The sequence below is a fragment of the Sminthopsis crassicaudata genome, chromosome 1 (genome assembly GCF_048593235.1).
Source record: "Sminthopsis crassicaudata isolate SCR6 chromosome 1, ASM4859323v1, whole genome shotgun sequence".
Classification (NCBI taxonomy): domain Eukaryota; kingdom Metazoa; phylum Chordata; class Mammalia; order Dasyuromorphia; family Dasyuridae; genus Sminthopsis; species Sminthopsis crassicaudata.
Window position 1 is genome coordinate 236,535,535 of NC_133617.1, and position 21,636 is coordinate 236,557,170.

Below are 21,636 nucleotides of genomic sequence, written 5' to 3' on the forward strand. Positions count from 1 at the left end.
CTCAATCTTCATTTTTTCTCAATCTTTCTGCAGCTTCTGATACTACTGAAAACCTTCTTCTCTTTCTCTTATAAATTAACATGTATATCTGTAAGGGATTCAGGTTAAGGTAGAAGTTAAGGTTAGCCTAGGTTCAAAGAAATGATAGGTAAAGAAGGTTTAAGACATGGAGAGGAGAATAATAACTCATTGGATCTAGTGATTTAAGAGGTTACTATCTTTGAGAATTCAGTTCCAGTAGAATGGAAAGGGAAGAAAATAAATTATGATGAGTTAAGGAAATAAGGGGACACATAAAGAAGGAAAAACATGGTTTCTCCAGAAATAACAAAAAAAAGGAGTGAATGTAAGAGATGGGGAAAAAAGCATGAAACTTGGATTAATAGTAAAGCGCGAATTTTCAGTGTCTGCTAAATCTCTCAGCCACTACTTAGCACACACCTAATAAATGTTTGTTTACTTAATAAATGTGTTCATTTTTATCAAAACTGTACCTCTAATTAAGTATTTTATATCCTTCTAGATTTATTCCTATTCATGCACATAAAGATACACTTCTATTCAAACTAATCCCCTCATCAGTCCATTGAGGTAACAATTCTTCCAGTTACCCAGAATCAAAACTTTGATTCATCATTCTCCTTTACCTCTTTCTTTCCTCTAAAGAATCTTAAGATCCTAGGGTCAGAAAGCAACATAGAAATCTTAACCATTGGTGCTATACATTAATCCTTTCTAAATTATCTGTGATAGGTTCTTATCTAGTGTCTGCTACATTTCTAAAAACAGAGAATATGCCATCTGAAAATGACTGTCTATTCCATTTCTAGACCAATCTTTTTGTTAAAGTTCTTCCTAATACTCTGGGAATTCTGTTTCCCTTAGCATTTAAACTCTTTAATGGGATAATCATTCCAATATTTCATTAAAATCTTTCAAATAATTATTAAAATGAAATATTTCGTGCCCATTACAATTTAATCCTCAAGTCTTTTCTTCCTTAGAACATGCTTCATTTGGAGATGCTCATAATTTTTGATGGATACGATGGTATCCATTTTATATTTTGATTGTTTTAATTTTCTGGTTTCCTTCATTCTTAGTCACATTCTATATAGAATAAGTTTCTAAAAGAGCTAGTTTCTAGACAGGTTATTATAATTATAAGCAAGATTTTATTACCTTCAAGCATGTTTCTTATTTCTTTGTCATGAGTAACTTCTTTTGCTGTCTGTCCACTCCCATTCACAACAGCAGCATCAGCGTTATGTTCTAAGAGAAGCATTACCAATTCCTAAAAAAAGTAAAGAAATGATTCTTAGCTATTATTAAGACATAAAATCTCACTATAATGGCACTTCTGGTTTTAAAGTATAAAGACAGAGCAATATAGAAAATATTTCTGAACACATTTATTCTATCTACAAATGGCCAATCTAATAACCACATTGGTGGTATAACTGATTTTACTGTAATGATTACCTAACAATTAAAATCATGAAATTGATTGCATATGTAAATAAGACAACATTTAAATTCTTTTTAAGGGTAATTAGGTTGCCTGTGCATGTATATAAAAGAAGCAACATAAGTCACCTCTAAAACAAGGGAAAAAAATCAAGAAGCAAGGTCACAAACATGTTAGAAATATGACTGGGACTCCGTTAGCAGAACAGAAAATCAGGTTCAACTTCTAGCCCAGTCTGAAGCCTGCAAAGAAAAAAATAGGGCAGGAATCCCAGATTAAATGAAAGTCTAAAGTTACAGAAGTAAATAGTAAAACTTTATTATTGGGGGACCTCAACTTTCCCCTGTCAGATAAATCAGAAAGAAGTTAAGGAAATGAATAGAATTTTAGAAAATTAGATGTGATAAATCACTGGAGAAAAATGAATGAGAATAGAAAGAAATATACATTTTTCTCAGTAGTAGATAATACCTACACAAATATATAACTATGTATTACGATTTTTAAAATGTCACAACCTAATTTAAAAAATCAGAATTATTAAAAAACGTCCTTTTCAGATCATAATGCAATAAAATTATATTCAATAAAGAGTGATGGAAACATACTTTAAAAATAAATTGGAAACTAAATAATCCATTCCTGAAGAATAAGTAGGTCAAAAAAATCATAGAAAAAGATTATCTCAATAAAGAGGATGATAATGAGACGTCAAACTAAAATTTATGGGATTCAGAGAAATAGGAAACTTTATATTTCTAAATGCTAACATCAATAAAACAGAGAAAGACTCTATCAATGAATTGGGCATGAAATTAAAAAAAAAAAAACAGAAAAATAACAAATTTTAATTCCCCAATTAAAAACTAAATTAGAAATCCTGAAAAATCAAGGAGAAATTAACAAAACTGAAAATAAGAAAATCAATGAATTAATAAGTAAAAGTGGGAGCTAGTTTTATTGAAAAACTAATAAAATAGACAAACTAATAGTTAATTTAATTTGAAAGAGAGAAAACCAAATTATTCATCAAAAAATAAAAAGAATGAATTCATCACCAATGAAGAGGAGATTAAAGCAATTTTTATGAGTGATTTTGTCCAATTACATACCAAATAAATCTAACAACTGAAGTGAAATGGACAGTCATAAAAATATACATTGCCCAGATTAAAAGAAAAAGAAATAGAGTATTTAAATAACTCTATCTTAGAAAAAGGAATTAAATAAGCCATCAATGAGTTCTCTATGAAAAAATCTCTAGGACCAAATAAGATTCACAAAAGTGAATTCTACCAAACATTTAAAGAACAATTAATTACAACACTATATAAATCATTCAGGAAAATAGGCAAAGAAGGATTCTTTTCCAATTCTTTTTAACGATACAAATATATTATAGATACCTAACCCAAGAAGGGAAAAAGTAGGAAAAGAAAACTATAGACCAATTTCCCGAATATTGATACAAATTTTTAAAATAAAATGCTAGCAGAGACATATACACCACAAAGATCATACACTATGACCTAGTGAAATTTATACCAGGAATGCAGGGCTAGTTCAATATTAGAACTATTGGCATAACTCAGTATATCAATAATAAAACCAACAAAAATCATAAGATCATCTCAATAGATACAGAATAAGCTTTGGACAAATTACAACATTCATTCCTATTTTAAAAAAAAAACTAGAAAGCATAGGAATTAAAGGAGTTTTACTTAAAATAAGTAATCTTTATCTAAAACCATCAGAAATCATGATCTATAATGGGGATAAATTAGAAGCCAGCCCAATAAGATCAGATGTGAAGCAAAGTGTGAAACAATAACCACATATTACCACTATTATTCAATGTTGTATTAGAAATTCTAGCTATAACAATGAGAAAAGAAAAAAAGAAATTGAACACATTAGAATTGGTGATGAGGACATATAGGATCTGTGCACATGATTATTATAAACTTGGAGAATCCTAGAGGAAAAAAAACAAAACCTAAAATAAACAAGTTGAAGGAATGAACAACTTTAACAAAATTTCTAAAAGTAAAATAAACCTATATAAATCATCTTAAAAATTGCCAACAAAGTCCAACAGCAAGAAATAGAAAAAAGAAATTTCATTAAAAATCATTATAGATAATATAAAACACATGGGAGTCTTATCTGCCAAGACAAATCTAGGTACTATAGGAAAATAATTACAAGACAGTTTTCATGCAATCAAAGTCCAATTTGAACAACTGGAAAAAATATAAATTGCTATGAATGCAGGCCGAGCCAATATAATAAAAATGACAACTCTACCTATATTAATTTACTTATTCAATGCAAATCACCAGAAATATTTTATAAAGCTAGAAAAAATAACAAAGTTCATCTGAAAAAACAGTAAATCACTGGGCTAATATCCCAAAGAAATACTAAAGAAGGGAAAGGGACCTGTATGTGCCAAAATGTTTGTGGCAGCCCTTTTTGTAGTGGCTAGAAACTGGAAACTATGTAGATGCCCATCAATTGGAGAATGGCTGAATAAATTATAGTATATAAATGTTATGGAATATTATTATTCTGTAAGAAATGACCAGCAGGAGGAATACAGAGAGGCTTGGAGAGACTTACATCAACTGATGCTGAGTGAAACAAGCAGAACTAGGGGATCATTATACACTTCAACAACAATACTGTATGAGGAGGTATTCTGATGGAAGTGGATATCTTCAACATAAAGAAAAGCCAACTCACTTCCAGTTGATCAATGATGGACAGAATCAGCTACACCCAGAGAAGGAACACTGGGAACTGAGTGTAAATTGTTTGCACTATTGTTTTCTTCGCAGGTTATTTTTACCTTCTGAATTCAATTTTTCCTGTGCAACAAGAAATTTGGTTCTGCACATATATTGTATCTAGGATATACTATAACACATTTAACATGTATGGCACTGCCTGCCATTTAGGGGAGGGGTGGAGGGAAGGAAGGGAAAATTCGGAACAGAAGTGAGTGCAAGGGATAATGTTGTAAAAATTATAATTATAAAATTAATAATAAAAAGAAAACAGTAAATCAAGATTATCCAGGGAATTAGAAGTCTACAATACTATCACTCTGAACCATACTGTCACTCTGAATAAGAAAGCTTTTTGGCCTCCAGAGTCCAACAGGAGTCTTCCACTGCGGAGACCCAAATCCAGATCAGAACTTTGCAAAGAGGCAACAATTAGTCTTTGTCCTGGATCAGATTTGTCAGACTGCTTTTGATGTGGGTTGAGGTCCCTTTAAGATTCCTTTCTGATTCCCAACCATTCATGGCTGAAGAAGCTAGGATCTTTGATTCACAAATCCTGGTCAAAAAGCACCCTTTTGAATTCCAATGATATCTGGGCTTTCCCAGCCCCCACCGGATTTTCGCTAACTTGGGCTTTCCCAGTCCCCCACTATCTGCTCAGGTTTCTTCAACCCCCACAAACAGCTTCTCCCTTATCAAAAAACCCATTGAATTCTATTCAATGCTAACCCTGGCTGAAACCAGCCAGGAGCCTGGGACTCCACCCACCTTCAAGATTATAAAAAGGGGAACCCTGGAGCTCATTCTTTGCAGGAGCCCAAACATGGTGTCCTTACACTGACTATGTAAAGATTCCTGTCCGCCCGGCGCCAACTCTGGCCCTGGCATCTTTCTATCTTTACCCTTACTTCCAAACCCCTACAATAAACCTTTTTTTAATCAATCTAGGTTTTTGGGCCTGTAAATTCCTTTACAGGGAACTCTGCACCATCATTAGAATATCCTTTTAAGTCTGCAGGTTCTCATTCTGACTTGTTTCTAAGAGCCTGGAATAACACAATATTCAACACTCCAAGAAAGCAGCAAGAATATAAGGCTATATAAAACTGTGCAAACAATTTGATCCAGCAGTATCTCCACTGGATCTGCTTCCCAAAGATCATAAAATAGGGAAATAGACCCACGTGCGCAAAAATGTTTATAGCTGCCCTTTTTGTAGTAGTAAGGAATTGGAAACTGAGTGGATGTCCATCAATTGGAGAATGGCTGAATAAGTAATGGTATATGTGTGTAATGGAATGTTATTGTTCCATAAGAAATGAAATGATGAGCAGGTTGATTTCAGAAAAGCCTGAAAAGACATATATGAACCAATGCAAAGTGAAGTGAGCAAAACCAGGAGAATACTGTGTACAACAACAGCAAGATTGTATGAGAATCATCTGGGATGGCTTTGGCTCTTCTCAGCGATGTGGTGGAAAATGTCCTCTGCATTCAGAGAGACAGAGAACAAATGTACATTGAAGCATAGTATTTTCACTTTTTTTTTTGTTTTGTTTTGTTTGCTTGGGGTTTTTTTCCCACTTTTGGCATGATTTTTGTTCAACAACATGAAAAATATAGGATTAAGTTTTAAAGAATTGCACAGGTTTAACTTAATTCAGATTGTTTGTTGTTTTGAGAAGGGGAAAGATAAGGGAAGAAGAGAAAAAAAATTGGAAGACACGGTCATAAAAATGAATGTTGAAAACTATCTTTACATGTAATTGGAAAAATAAAATACTATTGAGAAGAGATTTAAAAAAAAAAAAAAAAAAAAAAAAAAAAAGATGAACAGCCCAGAACATTCCCTTAATAAGTGTGTGGAATTCAGGACTAACATCTAGTCCAAAATCAGGGCAACTGTGAAAGACCCTGAAAGAGATCTAAGGCTGGAAAAACGAGCAATCCCCCCCCAAAAAAAAAATCATTAGCTATTATGAAAGCAAGAAAAGTCAGGATGTAAAAACCAGATGAGGAAGACTTCAAAACATCTATAAGCAAAGCCTCAAAGAAAAACACATTCCTGAAAGACATAAAACAATAATCTAAAAAAAAAAAAAAATAGTTAAATGGTTCTTACAAATGAAATGAGTGCTATAGGAAAAAAAATGGAAAAAAAAATGAGAGATATGCTCTCAGATTGGCTAAGATGACAGGAAAAGATAATGACAGGGGCAGCTAGGTAGCACAGTGGGTAGAGCACCAGCCCTGAAGTCAGGAGGACCTGAGTGTCAAATCTCAGACACTTAACACTTCCTAGCTGTGTGACCCTGGGCAAGGCACTTAACCCCAGCCTCAAGGGAGGGAAAGATAATGACAAATGTTCAAGGGGATGTGGGAAAACTGGGACACTGATGCATTGTTGGTAGAATTGTGAACGAATCCAACCATTCTGGAGAGCAATTTGGAACTATGCCCAAAAAAGTTATCAAGCTTGGTAGTGTGGTTACAGGATATTCTGTCCTGATCATTGTTCTAGTGAAACCTATGATTAATGATTTCTTTGCATCAGAAGTGTTACTATTAGACTTATATCCCAAAGAGATATTAAAGAAGGGAAAGGGACCTGTATGTGCAAGAATGTTTGTGGCAGCCCTCTTTGTAGTGGCCAGAAACTGGAAACTATGTGGATGCCCATCAATTGGAGATTGGCTAAATACATTGTGGTATATAAATATTATGGAATGTTATTGTTCTGTAAGAAATGACCAACAGGATGATTTCATAAAGGCCTGGAAAGACTTACATCAACTGATGCTGAGTGAAATGAACAGGACCAGGAGATCATTATAAACTTCAACAACAATACTGTATGATGATCAATTCTGATGGAAATGGCCCTCTTCAACAATGAGAGGATCCAAATGTAATGAACAGAACCAGCTACACCCAGCAAAAGAACACTTGGAAATGAGTGCGGATGACAACATAGCATTTACACTCTGTTATTGTTTGCTTGCATTTTTGTTTCTTCTTCTCAGGTTATTTTTACCTTCTTTCTAAATCCATTTTTTCTTGTGCAGCAAAGACAACTGTATAAATATGTACACATATATTGTATTTAACATATATGGGACTGCCTGCCATCTAGGGGAGGGAGTGGAAGGAAGGGGGGCAGGCAATTGGAACATAAGTTTTTGCAAGAGTCAATGTTGAAAAATTACCCATGCATATGTTTTGTCAATAAAAAGCCACTTAAAAAAAAAGAAAGAAATGAGAGGTATAGAAGAACAAACTGGCAATAAAATTAATGGCTTGGGACAAGAGGTACAACACCTTTACTTCCTGAAAATTTGGAGAGACCAAATTTAAGCCAATGATACCAAGGGACAATAAGAAATATTAAAACTTAGAAGACTAAAAATATAAAAGAAAATATAGGGTCTTTCATAGCAAAAGCAATTGATTTAGAAAACAAATCCCTATTTACAGGATGTCTTAAAAAGACATCTTAAAAGTAGAGAGACTCTAACTCTTGAAATCCCAAAATGAAAACTCCTAGGAATAACATACCCAAAACTAGAGCTCCCAAGGTCAAAGAAAAAAAAAAAAATACTACAAGCAATCAGAAGGATTGTGACCACAGAATTTAGTAGCCACCACTTTAAAGGAAAAAAGGATTTAGAATATATATATTCCCAAAGACAAACAATAATAGGTAACAAGAATCAATTAATTAGTAAAACTACAGGGGGGAAAATAAACCTTTCATGGAGAAGAGTTTTCAAGCATTCCTAATGAAGAAACCAAAGCTATATTGAAACTCTAACATTCAAACACAGAAGCTAAGAAAAATATAAAAATATATAACTATATGACTAAATAAGGATACATATTTTGCATGCTTTTATGGGAAATAATATCATGTATTTCCTCAAAGTCTATCATCATCAAGAGTTATAGGGAGAGACTAGGAAAGATTCTGTTACAGTTTAATGATCGAAAGAAAAAAATGAAAAGAGGGAGGAAAAAGAATATATAAGGGTAAAGGAATAAAGGTGTAGCTTCCTAGATAGCCTCGGGGTCACCCAGAGTCAGGATAAATTAAACACTTTGGTCTCTAGGAGGAGAAGTGAAGGAGGCAGGCAAACTGCCACAAGACTTGCCAAAGATGAATCCTGGATTCTCAAGTCTAGAGCCACCAGCCTCTCTCCTCCTAGTTCTGCAGCCAAGTACCGCTCTGGCCCCTCTCCCTCTGCCCTCCAATCCTTGCCTCTAATTATCTTAACACCAAATATTCAGCAAGCACCAACAGTGAGAAGAGCCATTTATCCAAATGTATGCTAATAGAGTCATAGTCTCACATTGAATTTAAGTGCTCAGTTATCTGATTCAAGCACACTTCTTTGGAGTTTTAGCCCTCTATACAAAGGGAAAGGAAAGTTACAAATAATTATCTCATATAAGGAAGTGCAAATAGAAATCTATAAAAACAAGATAGAGATGACAGAAGTGGTCAAAGGAGGGAAGAATACACATACATGCATATAGTTGAGTACAAAAATTATTTCACTCAACAGGGAAGACAAAGGGGGAACTAAAAAGAAGAGACACTCTGAGGGTGAGGTCTATCCTAAGTAAAAACAAACTCTAATGATGTACAAAAATATTTATAGCTTTCTTTGAGGTGACAAAGAATATGAGTATGAAGTTATACTCATCAACTGAGGAATGGTCAAACAAGTTAATAGCATATGAATATGATGGAATATTGTGCTATAAGAAATAATAAAAGGGATGTCATTAGAGAAACCTGGGGAGATTTATATGAACTAATGCAAAGGAACAGAGCCCAGAAAATAAGTTATATGACAACAATCTAGTAAAGACAAACCACTTTGAAAGAATTATGGCCTTTGATCAATGTATCATGGTGGGTTATCAACTCTGGGTTGATAATTGATGATGTAATCACCTACCAGGATTCTAGTAAACAAATAGAAACATGTTACCTACCTGGTGATAGAGAGTGAAGAATCCTTTTGGAAAGAAAAGTCAAGAACAGGTAAGGCAGTCTGATCTAAATGAATAGCAAGACTATGCAGATAATTTCCAAATGCTTGTAGAATTAAATTGAAATTGTAATTTAAAGAATAATCTATACGATAAAATATTCATATGTTTTACACCCACCAGTCAAGTGCAGGAAAAAAAATACACAAAAATTATCTTAGAGATTACATTTGGCCTCAAAGTATCCCTGAGTATTTTCATAAGGTATATAAAGAGGGGAGAATTATCTATTATCATCAAGAAGGAATTTTCAATATCAATTTTATAAAATGAATAAAATCAATATGGCCTGTTCTTGATTTAGTATATAGTATATTAACCTGCTTGCTCAAGTCAAATATTTAAAATGCTACTTAATGGCCTCCCTCATTCAGTATCTTAAACAAAATCTATAAACCTTTTTTAAAAAAGAAGACTTATACATATAAAGCTTCATATCTTAGAAATTCCAAATCCCAACAAAATCTTGGAAGCTTTTCATTTTCCTGAAACATGTTCACAGATTTATAAGTACATTCAGAGATGAGAAACTGCTGAGATTTTGGCATGGATTTACTTTTAAGACTCTGAATGAATAGTTACACAGACAAAACTATTTTATCTAATTAAAGGGGAAAGAACTAAATAATTTGACAACTCCTAGCATTCTACTATGATATTGGGGGTGCAAGGAACTGTAATTGAAAACAGCAAGTGGGGACTTTTTGATTGAATCAATCAGACTGGCAGGCATAAAACAAGGCAAAACTTCTCAAATTAATCAGCAAAGATTTAAGCTAACAGCAAATACAAGAAGTATATTTAGATTGGCTGACTTGGCAATATATCCTATGGAGCTTAGGCAATGGAAAAAGTGTTGGGATTTAGATCCAGAAGTCCCAGTTTTTATCTCCTGTCTCTGACACTTGGTCCCTATATGATTTTGGAAAAGTAATTCAGGCAAGTAATGCAATGGATGGAGAGCCACACTTGGTGTAGCTTCCCATAACGCTACTCTATCCGTGTAGCTCCCTTTTGGGCTCATCTGTCGATAGCACGGCTAGGCCACACTTACCCATCTTCACCTGAACCTGGATCCCACAGAGACAGACGGACCAGGAAGTAGGGGTGAAGCAAAAGAGAACTTTATTTTTAGATAGCATATATTTATACCTCCCTGATGATCCGGGGAAAGGTGAAGTCCTCTAGGAACCTGGACGGGCAGGTTATAACGGGATTGGCCCAAGAAAAGGGAGGTAGGTGTGCTAGGCTTTGAGAGCGCTAAGGAGGGAGGTGTGGTTCCTAGGGTCAGATAGCGCCTCTTGGGGTTATGCCCCACCTCCACATAGAACTCACCTGTGCCTCTCTACCTGTCCTCCCTCAAGTCCTCCCACATGCCTTGAACTGCATTCCTTGCTCCTAGAGGCTTTTTAAATCTTACACTTGGAGTTAAGAAGATTCAGCTTCCCAAGTTCAAGTCTGACCTCAGACACTGACTAGCTGTGTGACCCTGGGCAAGTCACTTAACACTGTTTGCCTCAATTTCCTTATCTGTTAAGTGGCAAACCACTCCAATATCCCCGGCCAACATAAGCCTTAATGGGGTCACCAAGAGTCAGACATGACTGAAAAATAACTGAAGAAGAAATTATAAGTAATGGGTCAATCTAATAATAATGAAGAAATTTTGTCAAGCCCCTTTATAAAATTATTTGCATAAGATGAGCCTTGGTCTCACCCTTCTCCTCCCCACCCAGCCTTCTCCCACTCTCTACAGACAAAATTGTGAACTTCAAAAAGTTGAAAAATTTGAAGCTTCCATCTGTAACAGTAAAAGTGTTCCTAGTTAGCACTGGCTGATGACAGTATCTGTTATTAAAAGTTGGCATGGCCTGAAAGAACTTCATGAGGATCCCCAAAAGAAGAATAAAGGACTTCCAGCAAGGAGAAGTTGTCATTTACTCCTATGTCACATATGTTCTTTAATAAGCCGGAATCCATTTCTCCCTAGATTTTAGAAATATTTGTTCCCCTACTTGGGGAACATATTTGGTATTCTTTAGCTCAGTAAATATTTACTTCTTAAAGCTGATTAAGTTTGACTGGCTGATGGATATACATTAATAATAAATGGAAATCACACTTGTGGGCTCATAAATGATGGTTGGGGGAAACCAATCTCAACCTTCAAGATTACTTCTATGACATTGCCTAAGGGGAGAAGTAGCTAGCTGCCTTCTGAGGACCCAACCTGCCAGTGAGAGTAGGGGCTGAAAGAGGAAACTTGAAGTCTGTATCTCAAAGCCTGCCTTGTACTACTTACTACTTATACTATTACTTTCCCATGTCCATCAAAACCACAGTACAGATTCAGAACACTACCACCCCATAGTTAAATATAAAATGAAAATGGTTCAGAACGCACTAACAAAGGGAAAAACAAAAAAAAAAAAAAATAATAATAACTTAAAAGAGTGAACAAAAGACAAAGAGATTTAAAAGTATTCAATTATCTAGGTTTGGTTACATGTTAAAACAGTTCTAATTTCACTCTACATGACAAACTGAGGGGAAGATATGTGAGTTTTGATTTCCATTGGGAAGATGGCTTGACAAATGTTACTATATTTTAAAATAACATTCATAAATTCATAAGATTTTAGTAAATTTCAATTCTGGTTTAGTTATTTGGAATTATTTATACATTTGATTTGCTAACTATGAATGTGGTAGATAATAAAATATACTGGAATTGAAAAAAAAAAAGAAAGAAAGAATTCTTCTTCATCTTCTATGATACTATCTGTGTCAAACAAGTCTTATAATTTTCCTGGCCATCAGTTTCCTCATCTGTAAAATAAGTTGGAGCAAATGGCCCCTCTAGTCTTCTCTACCTCTACTATGCTCTTTACTAAGGCAGAATAATAGAAAACAAGCTTCAAATGGCAAGGAATATTTTCTGGAGAAGAGAACAAAATCCAATTTTAATATTTCATCTTGGCATTTGTAAATATGTGTTGATCTAGAGATGAACCTATGCTAACCCAGTAGAAAAAAACTGTAACCATATTGTACAAAGGAAAGAGCATTGACTTTGGAGTCAGAGGATCTAGATTCTAATCCTGCCTCTGTCACTACCTGTGTGACTCTGGGCAAGTCCACAGTGGGGCTTCAGTTTCCAGATCTATAAAATAGAGAAATAGACTATATTACCTCTAAGGTTCCTTCTAGTTCTATTTCTATCATTCTTTGGAAAGATGTATACCAAGCCTGAACAATTTCAGGCAGTCCTGAAAAACAGATTGTACCTGTTATTCGAGGATGAGTCTATCTAAATATAGATAAGGAAAAGGAAGAACTTTCTAAAAAGACCATTGGAATTCAAAGAGTAATTAAAATTTAAAGAGATATACAGATGAACAAAGCAATGTAGTAATGAGAATAACATGTGGTAAGGAAAGCAGAGACCAACAAAAAGCATAAGGAATGGTATGGAAAAAGACAGAGATCACACCAGAGACAGCACTTTTGAGAGTGGGTGGGAGGGTTAAAAACACTTCTTTTGCTTCTATTTTCTCTGGCAAAGAAAACATTTGGACAGGAAAGAACAATATCAAAAGAACTAACAGAAAGCTGATATCCCAGATGAATAAAGAGAGTAGATGAGATGGAAGTCATTTGGCCAAATGGGAATTACATGTCTGAGGAATAAAGAAATTACAGGTGTGATTACTGAGCCACTATCGATGACCTTTGAAAGATTTTGGGATATAATAATAATAAATGATAGCATTTACATATCACTTTAAGCTTTGCAAGCTTACTTTATAGATTATAGCTCATTTTGTCCTCTCAACAACCCTAGGAAGTAGGTATTGTTATGAGGGTCAGAGGGTTAGGATGTGAAGTAAAATCCTCTTGATTCAAAGTATGACACTCCCCACACTAGGTGACATGGGATTTAACAATATGAAAGGTTCAAATTTTCAAAAAGGAACAGACTACTAAAGAAATAATTAGGCCTTCTGGACAAGATGACGGCGTGGAAGCAGGCAGCTGCTTGAGCTCTGTTTTCTCTCAGGACTTACTTCATGACAAGCCTCGGAGTTAATGCTTGACCAGAATAGAAACCCACAAATAATCACCAAGAGACGACATCCTTGAAATTCACCAGAGAAGGTCTGTGTTTGCTCGGGGGAGGGTCGAACAGACTGGGCACAGACTGGGGGCAGGCAGCCAGAGCAAGACAGGCAGCTCACACAGCTCAGACCGGAGGGGGAGGGGTACGATCTCTGCCATTTCTGCAAAAAGACTTTTACCCCAGTGTGGATACTCCGTCTTGGCAGCAAGCCGGAGCAGCAGAGAAGGTGTAATCACTGGAAGTGAAGAATAAAACTCCAGAAAGCTACTATCTCTCTGACCAGCCACCTCCAAACCCCAACTGGAGTGACTCCGAGTTCTCAGAGCCTCAGAGCGCAGACACAGCGCAGCCATTGCTGTCCTGTTAGTGGCTCTCTGCTGCCCTACCCCCAGTCTGTAGAGGAAGCCCATTAATACCATCCAGCCCCATCCCCCCCAAAACAGACCAATTGTTTCTCTTGTCAGTTTGTTTTCTTCAATTCTGCTCTTGACAAAATGAATAAAAAATTCAAAAGGGCTCTAACCATTGACAGCTTCTGTGTGGAGAGGGAGCAGACTTCAAACCCTGAGGAGACTAAAAGCAGACTGTCCCCAGATGAATCCCCTAAGAGGGATATGAGCTGCTCCTCAATACAAAAGAATCTCATAGAGGAAATCAAAAAGGCTCTCACAAGAGAGCTGGAAGAGAAATGGGAAAAGGAAAGGGAAGCTTGGCAAGAGAGCCTGGAGAAGTCATCCCATGCATTCAAAGACAGAATGGATAAAGAAATCAAATCATTGAGAAACAAGATTAGTGAGCTGGAAAAGGTAAACAACTCCAAGGAAAACAGGATTAGTGAGCTGGAAAAAGAAAACAGCTCTCTAAAAAATAAAATGGAAACAATGGAAAAAAATTCCATGGAAGAAAAAAACTCACTTAAAAACACAACTGGACAATTACAAAAAGATATAAAAAAAGTGAGTGAAGAAAATACATCATTAAAAATTAGACTCGAACAAGTAGAAATGAATGACTCAAGGAGAAACCAAGAAGTAGTCAAGCAAAACCAGAAAAAAGAAACAATTGAAAAGAATGTCAAATACCTTATTGGAAAGACAACAGACCTGGAAAACAGATCCAGGAGAGACAATTTAAGAATAACTGGACTCCCTGAAAAAGTGAGGAAAAAAAAGAGCCTGGACACTATTTTTGAGGAAATTATCAAAGAGAACTGCCCAGACGTTCTGGAAACAGAGGGTAAAATAGACATTGAAAAAATTCATCGATCACCTACTGAAAGGGACCCTAAAATCAAAACGCCAAGAAATATAGTGGCCAAGTTCAAGAACCATCAGAAAAGGGAAAAAATATTGGAAGCTGCTAGAAAAAAGCAATTCAGATATGGAGGATCCACAATAAGGATAACCCAGGATCTAGCAGTGTCCACATTAAAAGAACGAAGGGCCTGGAATATGATATTCCGAAAGGCTAAGGAACTTGGTATGCAGCCAAGAACAACTTACCCAGCAAAAATGAGCATCGTTTTCCAAGGAACAAGATGGACATTTAACGAAATAAGTGAATTCCATCAATTCTTGATGAAAAAACCTGACCTACATAAAATGTTTGATCTTCAAATACAGAACTCAAGAGATTTCTAAAAAGGTAAAAAGAAATCTCGAGAACTATACTTCTGCTATAAAAATATGTAAAGAACACATATATAATTTGTCCTAGAAACTGGAGGTGGAAAGGAAATTATATCATAAAAAAGTGTAAAGTGGTGGTTCTACATCTCATGAAGAGGCAAAGGTAACCTATTATATCTGAGAGAAAGAAAGGAGGGAGATGAACATAGTGTGTATACACAGACATATTCGATTTATGGTGAAACTTCTTCCACTTCACTGAAAAGTGAGAGGGAAGGAGTAAGCTAAGGGGAAGGGAATACAGAAATGGTGAGGAAAAGGGGTAAAATAAGGGGAGGAACTTTAAGGTGGGTGAGGGATACTAAAAAGGGAAGGCTGTGAAAAGCAAGTGGTGTTCACAAGTTTAATACTGGATAGGAGGGTAAAAGGGAAGGAAAGGGGAAAAGCATAAGCAGGGGTTAATAGGATGGCAAGCAATATAGAATTGGTCATTCTAACCATAAATGTGAATGGGGCAAACTGCCTCATAAAGAGGAAGCAGTTACCAGACTGGATTAAAAGTCAGAATCCTACTATATGTTGTTTACAGGAAACACACCTGAAACAGGGTGATGCATTCAAACTAAAAGTAAAAGGGTGGAGCAGAATCTATTATGCTTCAGGCTAAAGCAAAAAAGCAGGGGTAGCCATCCTCATCTCAGATTAATTAAAAGAGATAAGGAAAGGCATTATATCCTGCTATAGGGCAGCATCAATAATGAAGCAGTATCAATATTAAACATATATGCACCAAGTGGTGCAGCATCTAAATTCTTAAAAGAGAAATTAAGAGAGCTGCAAGAAGAAATAGACAGCAAAACTATAATAGTGGGAGATCTCAACCTTGCACTCCTAGAATTAGATAAATCAAACCACAAAATAAATAAGAAAGAAGTCAAAGAGGTAAATAGAATACTAGAAAAGTTTGATATGATAGATCTTTGGCGAAAGCTAAATGGAGACAGAAAGGAATATACTTTCTTCTCAGGAGTTCATGAAACCTATACAAAAATTGATCACATACTAGGTCATAAAAACCTCAAAATCAAATGCAGTAAGGCAGAAATAGTAAATGCATCCTTTTCAGACCTCAATGCAATCAAAATAACATTTAATAAAAAGCCAGGGGAAAATAGACCAAAAAATAATTGGAAACTAAATAATCTTATACTAAAGAATGATTGGGTAAAACAGCAAATCATAGACATAATTAATAACTTCACCCAAGAAACTGACAATAATGAGACATCATACCAAAATGTGTGGGATACAGCCAAAGCAGTAATAAGGGGAAATTTTCTATCTCTACAGGCCTACTTGCATAAAATAGAGAAAGAGAGGGCCAACGAATTGGGCTTACAACTAAAATTGCTAGAAAACGAACAAATTAAAAACCCCCAGTTTTTAAACACAAAACTTGAAATTCAAAAAATTAAAGGTGAGATTAATAAAATAGAAAGTAAAAAAACTATTGAATTAATTAATAAAACTAAGAGTTGGTTCTATGAAAAAAACCAACAAAATAGACAAACCCTTAGTAAACCTGATTAAAAAAAGGAAAAAGAAAAAGCAAATTGTTAGTCTTGAAAATGAAAAGGGAGAACTCACCACTAATGAAGAGGAAATTAGAACAATAGTTAGGAGCTACTTAGCTCAACTTTATGCCAATAAATTCGATAACTTAAATGAAATGGAAGAATACCTTCAAAAATATAGCTTGCCCAGATTAACAGAGGAAGAAGTAAGTAGTCTAAACAGTCCCATCTCAGGAAAAGAAATAGAACAAGCTATTAACCAACTTCCTAAGAAAAAATCCCCAGGACCAGATGGATTTACATGTGAATTCTACCAAACATTTAAAGAACAACTAACTCCAATGCTATATAAACTATTTGAAAAAATAGGAATTGAAGGAGTCCTACCAAATTCCTTTTATGACACAGACATGGTACTGATACCTAAACCAGGTAGATCGAAAACTGAGAAAGAAAACTATAGACCAATTTCCTTAATGAATATTGATGCTAAAATCTTAAATAAGATATTAGCAAAAAGACTTCAGAAAATCATCCCCAGGATAATACACTATGACCAAGTGGGATTTATACCAGGAATGCAGGGCTGGTTTAATATTAGGAAAACTATTAGTATAATTGACCATATTAATAATCAAATTAATAAAAACCATATGATCATCTCAATAGAAGCAGAAAAAGCATTTGATAAAATACAACATCCATTCCTACTAAAAAAGCTTGAGAGTATAGGAATAAATGGACTATTCCTTAAAATAATAAGGAGCATATATTTAAAACCTTCAGTAAACATCATATGTAATGGCAATAAACTAGAATCTTTCCCTGTAAGATCAGGAGTGAAACAAGGTTGCCCACTATCACCATTACTATTCAATATAGTACTAGAAACTCTAGCCTCGGCAATAAGAGCCGAGAAAGAAATTCAAGGAATTAGAGTAGGCAATGAGGAAATCAAATTATCACTCTTTGCAGATGACAGGATGGTATACTTAGAGAATCCCAAAGACTCTGCTAAAAAGCTATTAGAAATAATTCAGAATTTTAGCAAAGTTGCAGGATATAAAATAAATCCACATAAATCCTCAGCATTTTTATACATTACAAACACAATCCAGTAGCAAGAGATATAAAGAGAAATTCCATTCAAAATAACGTTCGATAGTATAAAATACTTGGCAATATATCTACCAAAGGAAAGTCAGGAATTATATGAGCAAAATTATGAAACACTTGCCACAAGTCAGACTTAAATAATTGGAAAGACATTCAGTGCTCTTGGATAGGCCGAGCGAATATAATTAAGATGACAATACTCCCTAAACTAATCTATTTATTTAGTGCTATACCAATCAGACTCCCAAGAAACTATTTTAATGACCTAGAAAAAAATAACAACAGAATTCATATGGAACAACAAAAAGTCGAGAATTTCAAGGGAAGTAATGAAAAAAAAATTAAATGAAGGTGGTCTAGCTGTACCTGATCTAGAACTATATTATAAAGCAACAGTCACCAAAACCATTTGGTATTGGCTAAGAAATAGACTAGTTGATCAGTGGAACAGGTTAGGTTCACAGGGCAAGATAGTGAATAAAAATAGTAATCTAGTGTTTGACAAACCCAAAGATCCCCAATTTTGGGATAAGAATTCATTATTTGACAAAAACTGCTGGGAAAACTGGAAATTAGTATGGCAGTGGACCCACATTTAACACCACATACTAAGATAAGTTCAAAATGGGTCCAAGATTTAGGCATAAAGAACGAAATCATAAATAAATTGGAGGAACATGGGATGGTTTACCTCTCAGACTTGTGGAGGAGGAAGGAGTTTGTGTCCAAGGGAGAACTAGAGACCATTATTGATCACAAAATAGAACATTTTGATTACACCAAATTAAAAAGTTTCTGCACAAACAAAACTAATGCAAACAAGATTAGAAGGGAAGTAACAAATTGGGAAAACATTTTTACAGTTAAAGGTTCTGATAAAGGCCTCATCTCCAAAATATAGAGAATTGACTTTAATTTATAAGAAATCAAGTCATTCTCCAATTGATAAATGGTCAAAGGATATGAACAGACAATTTTCAGATGATGAAATTAAAACTATTTCCATTCATATGAAAGAGTGTTCCAAATCACTACTGATCAGAGAAATGCAAATTAAGACAACTCTAAGATATCATTACACACCTGTCAGATTGGCTAAGATGACAGGAACAAATAATGATGAATGTTGGAGGGGCTGTGGGAAAACTGGGACATTGATGCATTGTTGGTGGAATTGTGAAAGAATCCAACCATTCTGGAGAGCAATCTGGAATTATGCCCAAAAAGTTATCAAAATGTGCATACCCTTTGACCCAGCCATACTACTACTGGGCTTATACCCCAAGGAACTACTAAAGAAGGGAAAGGGACCTGTATGTGCCAAAATGTTTGTGGCAGCCCTTTTCGTAGTGACTAGAAACTGGAAAATGAATGGATGTCCATCAATTGGAGAATGGTTGGGTAAATTATGGTAAATGAATGTTATGGAATATTATTGTTCTGTAAGAAATGACCAAGAGGAGGAATACAGAGAGGCTTGGAGAGACTTATATCAATTGATTCTGAGTGAAACGAGCAGAACTGGGGGATCATTATACACTTCAACAATGATACTGTACGAGGATCTATGCTGATGGAAGTGGATTTCTTCAACATAGAGAAGAGCTAATCCAATTCCAATTGATCAATGATGGACAGAATCAGCTACATCCAGAAAAGGAACACTGGGAAATGAGTGTAAACTGTGAGCATTGCTTTGTTTTGTTTTGTTTTGTTTCTCTTCCCAGATTATTTTTACCTTGCTAATACAATCCTTCCTTTGCAACAACAACAAAATTCGGTTCTGCACATATATATTGTACCTAGGATATACTATAAGATATTTAATATGTATGGGAATGCCTGCCATCTAGGGGAGGGGGTGGAGGGAAGAAGGGGAAAAACTCGGAACAGGAGGGAGTACAAGGGATAATGTTGTAAAAAAAAAAAAAAAAATTACCTATGCATATGTACTGTCAAAGAAAATGTTATAATTATAAAAATTAATAAAAAAAAGAAATAATTAGTGAAAAATCTAGAAAAAAAAAGGACATGGATCACACTAAGCAACAAGGCTTCATCAGTCATATCAGACTAAACTTACTTCTTTTAACAACTTTAATATATTAAGAAATCAGAACACCCAACACATATAAGCTATTTAAGTTTTAGCAAAACATTTTTAACAAAAATTATTCACAAATAAAACATAGACTGATGTAAATCCATTAATGCAGGAAACTTCCAGGGGAAGAGAAACTCTACCAATATAGGTTTGCACCAAATCTGCAACTTTGCTATCTTTATTATCTTCGTTATCTAGGCCAAGTTACTTCTAAATAAAATGACTTTCCCATAATCACATAGTATATGTGTCATATAATTTGAAACCAGGTCTTCCAGCTATCAAAGTCAACTTTCCATCCACTATACTATATTGCTACTCACCCACAAATATTTCACAAATAAATTGTATAAGTATTTCAAAGTAGGTTTAGGAAAATGAGGATTAAGAAAAGACCACTGCACCAAGATGGTAGAGAAAAGGCAGCAACTAACCTGAGCTCTCCACAAAAGCCTTCCACAGACCTTTAAATGTCATAAAACAATTTCTGCAGTGATAGAACCCACAAAAGGACACAGTGAAATGATTTTCCAGCCGAAGACTAATTAGAAGATCAGCAGGAAAAGTCTGTCATACCAGGATTACAGTGGAGTATAGTCCATCCCAGGCTGTGCCAGTTACAGACCAGGCTCAACAAACTATGACCCAGTTTTGGGAGCCATTGAATCAGCAGCAGTAACAGTTATTTCCAGAGCTCTCAGCTCATAGACAATAAGGGAATTAATCAGTTATATGACTGAAAAGAAGAACATTATATGTCTCTTTACTAGCACTAGAGGCAAAACTCTGTTGCTTTGTCCATATTTGGATCCAGGTTAGAATCTTGGGTGACAGTTCCAAGACTAGTGCTCCTAGCATACCAAAGCTTGTGACCAGAGCAGATCTGGAACTCTCCTCACAGTTTCAGGGCAAAAAAACAAAAACAAAAAGCAAAACAAAACAAACAAACAAAAAAAAAACTTGTGGCTACTCTTAGATCACAGCACAGGCCAGAAGAGCAGTAAATAAACCTCTCCTTAGATCACAGTACCCTGGAAAAACTGAAAACTTACAGGTCCCTAGGAGTATATCTGAAAAGAGCTGCACAAAAATCCCTAAAACTTAGGACAGTGTGCTCGCTACTCTGAAAGCACAGCCCAACATTAACAAAGAATAAAAAGTCAAGAAATAGACTGAAAAATGAGCAAACAACAGCAAAAATTCTCATACACCTCTTCGATTGGCTAAGATGACAGGAAAAGATAATGAATGTTGGACGGGATGTGGGAAAACTGGGACATTGATACATTGTTGGTGGAGTTGTGAACGGATCCCACCATTCTGCAGAGTAATTTGGAACTATGCCCAAAAAGTTATCAAACTGTGCATACCCTTTGACCCAGCACTGCTGCTATTGGGATTATATCTCAAAGAGATTTTAAAGAAGGGAAAGGGACCTGTATGTACAAAAATGTTTGTGGCAGCCCTCTTTGTAGTGGCTAGAAAGTGGAAAATGAATGGATGTCCATCAATTGGAGAACGGCTGAATAAATTGTGGTATATGAATGTTATGGAATATTATTGTTCTGTAAGAAATGATCAAGGATGAATTCAGAAAGGCCTGGAGAGACTTACATGAACTGATGCTGAGTGAAATGAGCAGAACCAGGAGATCATTATACACTTCAACAACAAGATTATAGGATGATCAGTTCTGATGGTCATGGACCTCTTCAACAATGAGATAATTAAAACTAGTTCCACTTATGCAGTAACGAAGAGAGCCATCTACACCCAGAG

The 21,636-nt window shown here is 35.2% G+C and overlaps 1 protein-coding gene across 10 annotated transcripts in view; it reads right to left on the minus strand.

Annotated features, from left to right (window-relative positions):
• The window catches only part of OSBPL1A (oxysterol binding protein like 1A), a 305,323-nt gene that overhangs the window by 234,568 nt on the left and 49,119 nt on the right, over positions 1-21,636 (minus strand). For all 10 annotated transcript variants that reach the window (XM_074276711.1, XM_074276727.1, XM_074276751.1 and 7 more), the window contains one exon: positions 1,183-1,294. In XM_074276711.1, coding sequence (XP_074132812.1) covers positions 1,183-1,294 — 112 coding nt within the window. The remainder of the gene's footprint in view (positions 1-1,182; positions 1,295-21,636) is intronic.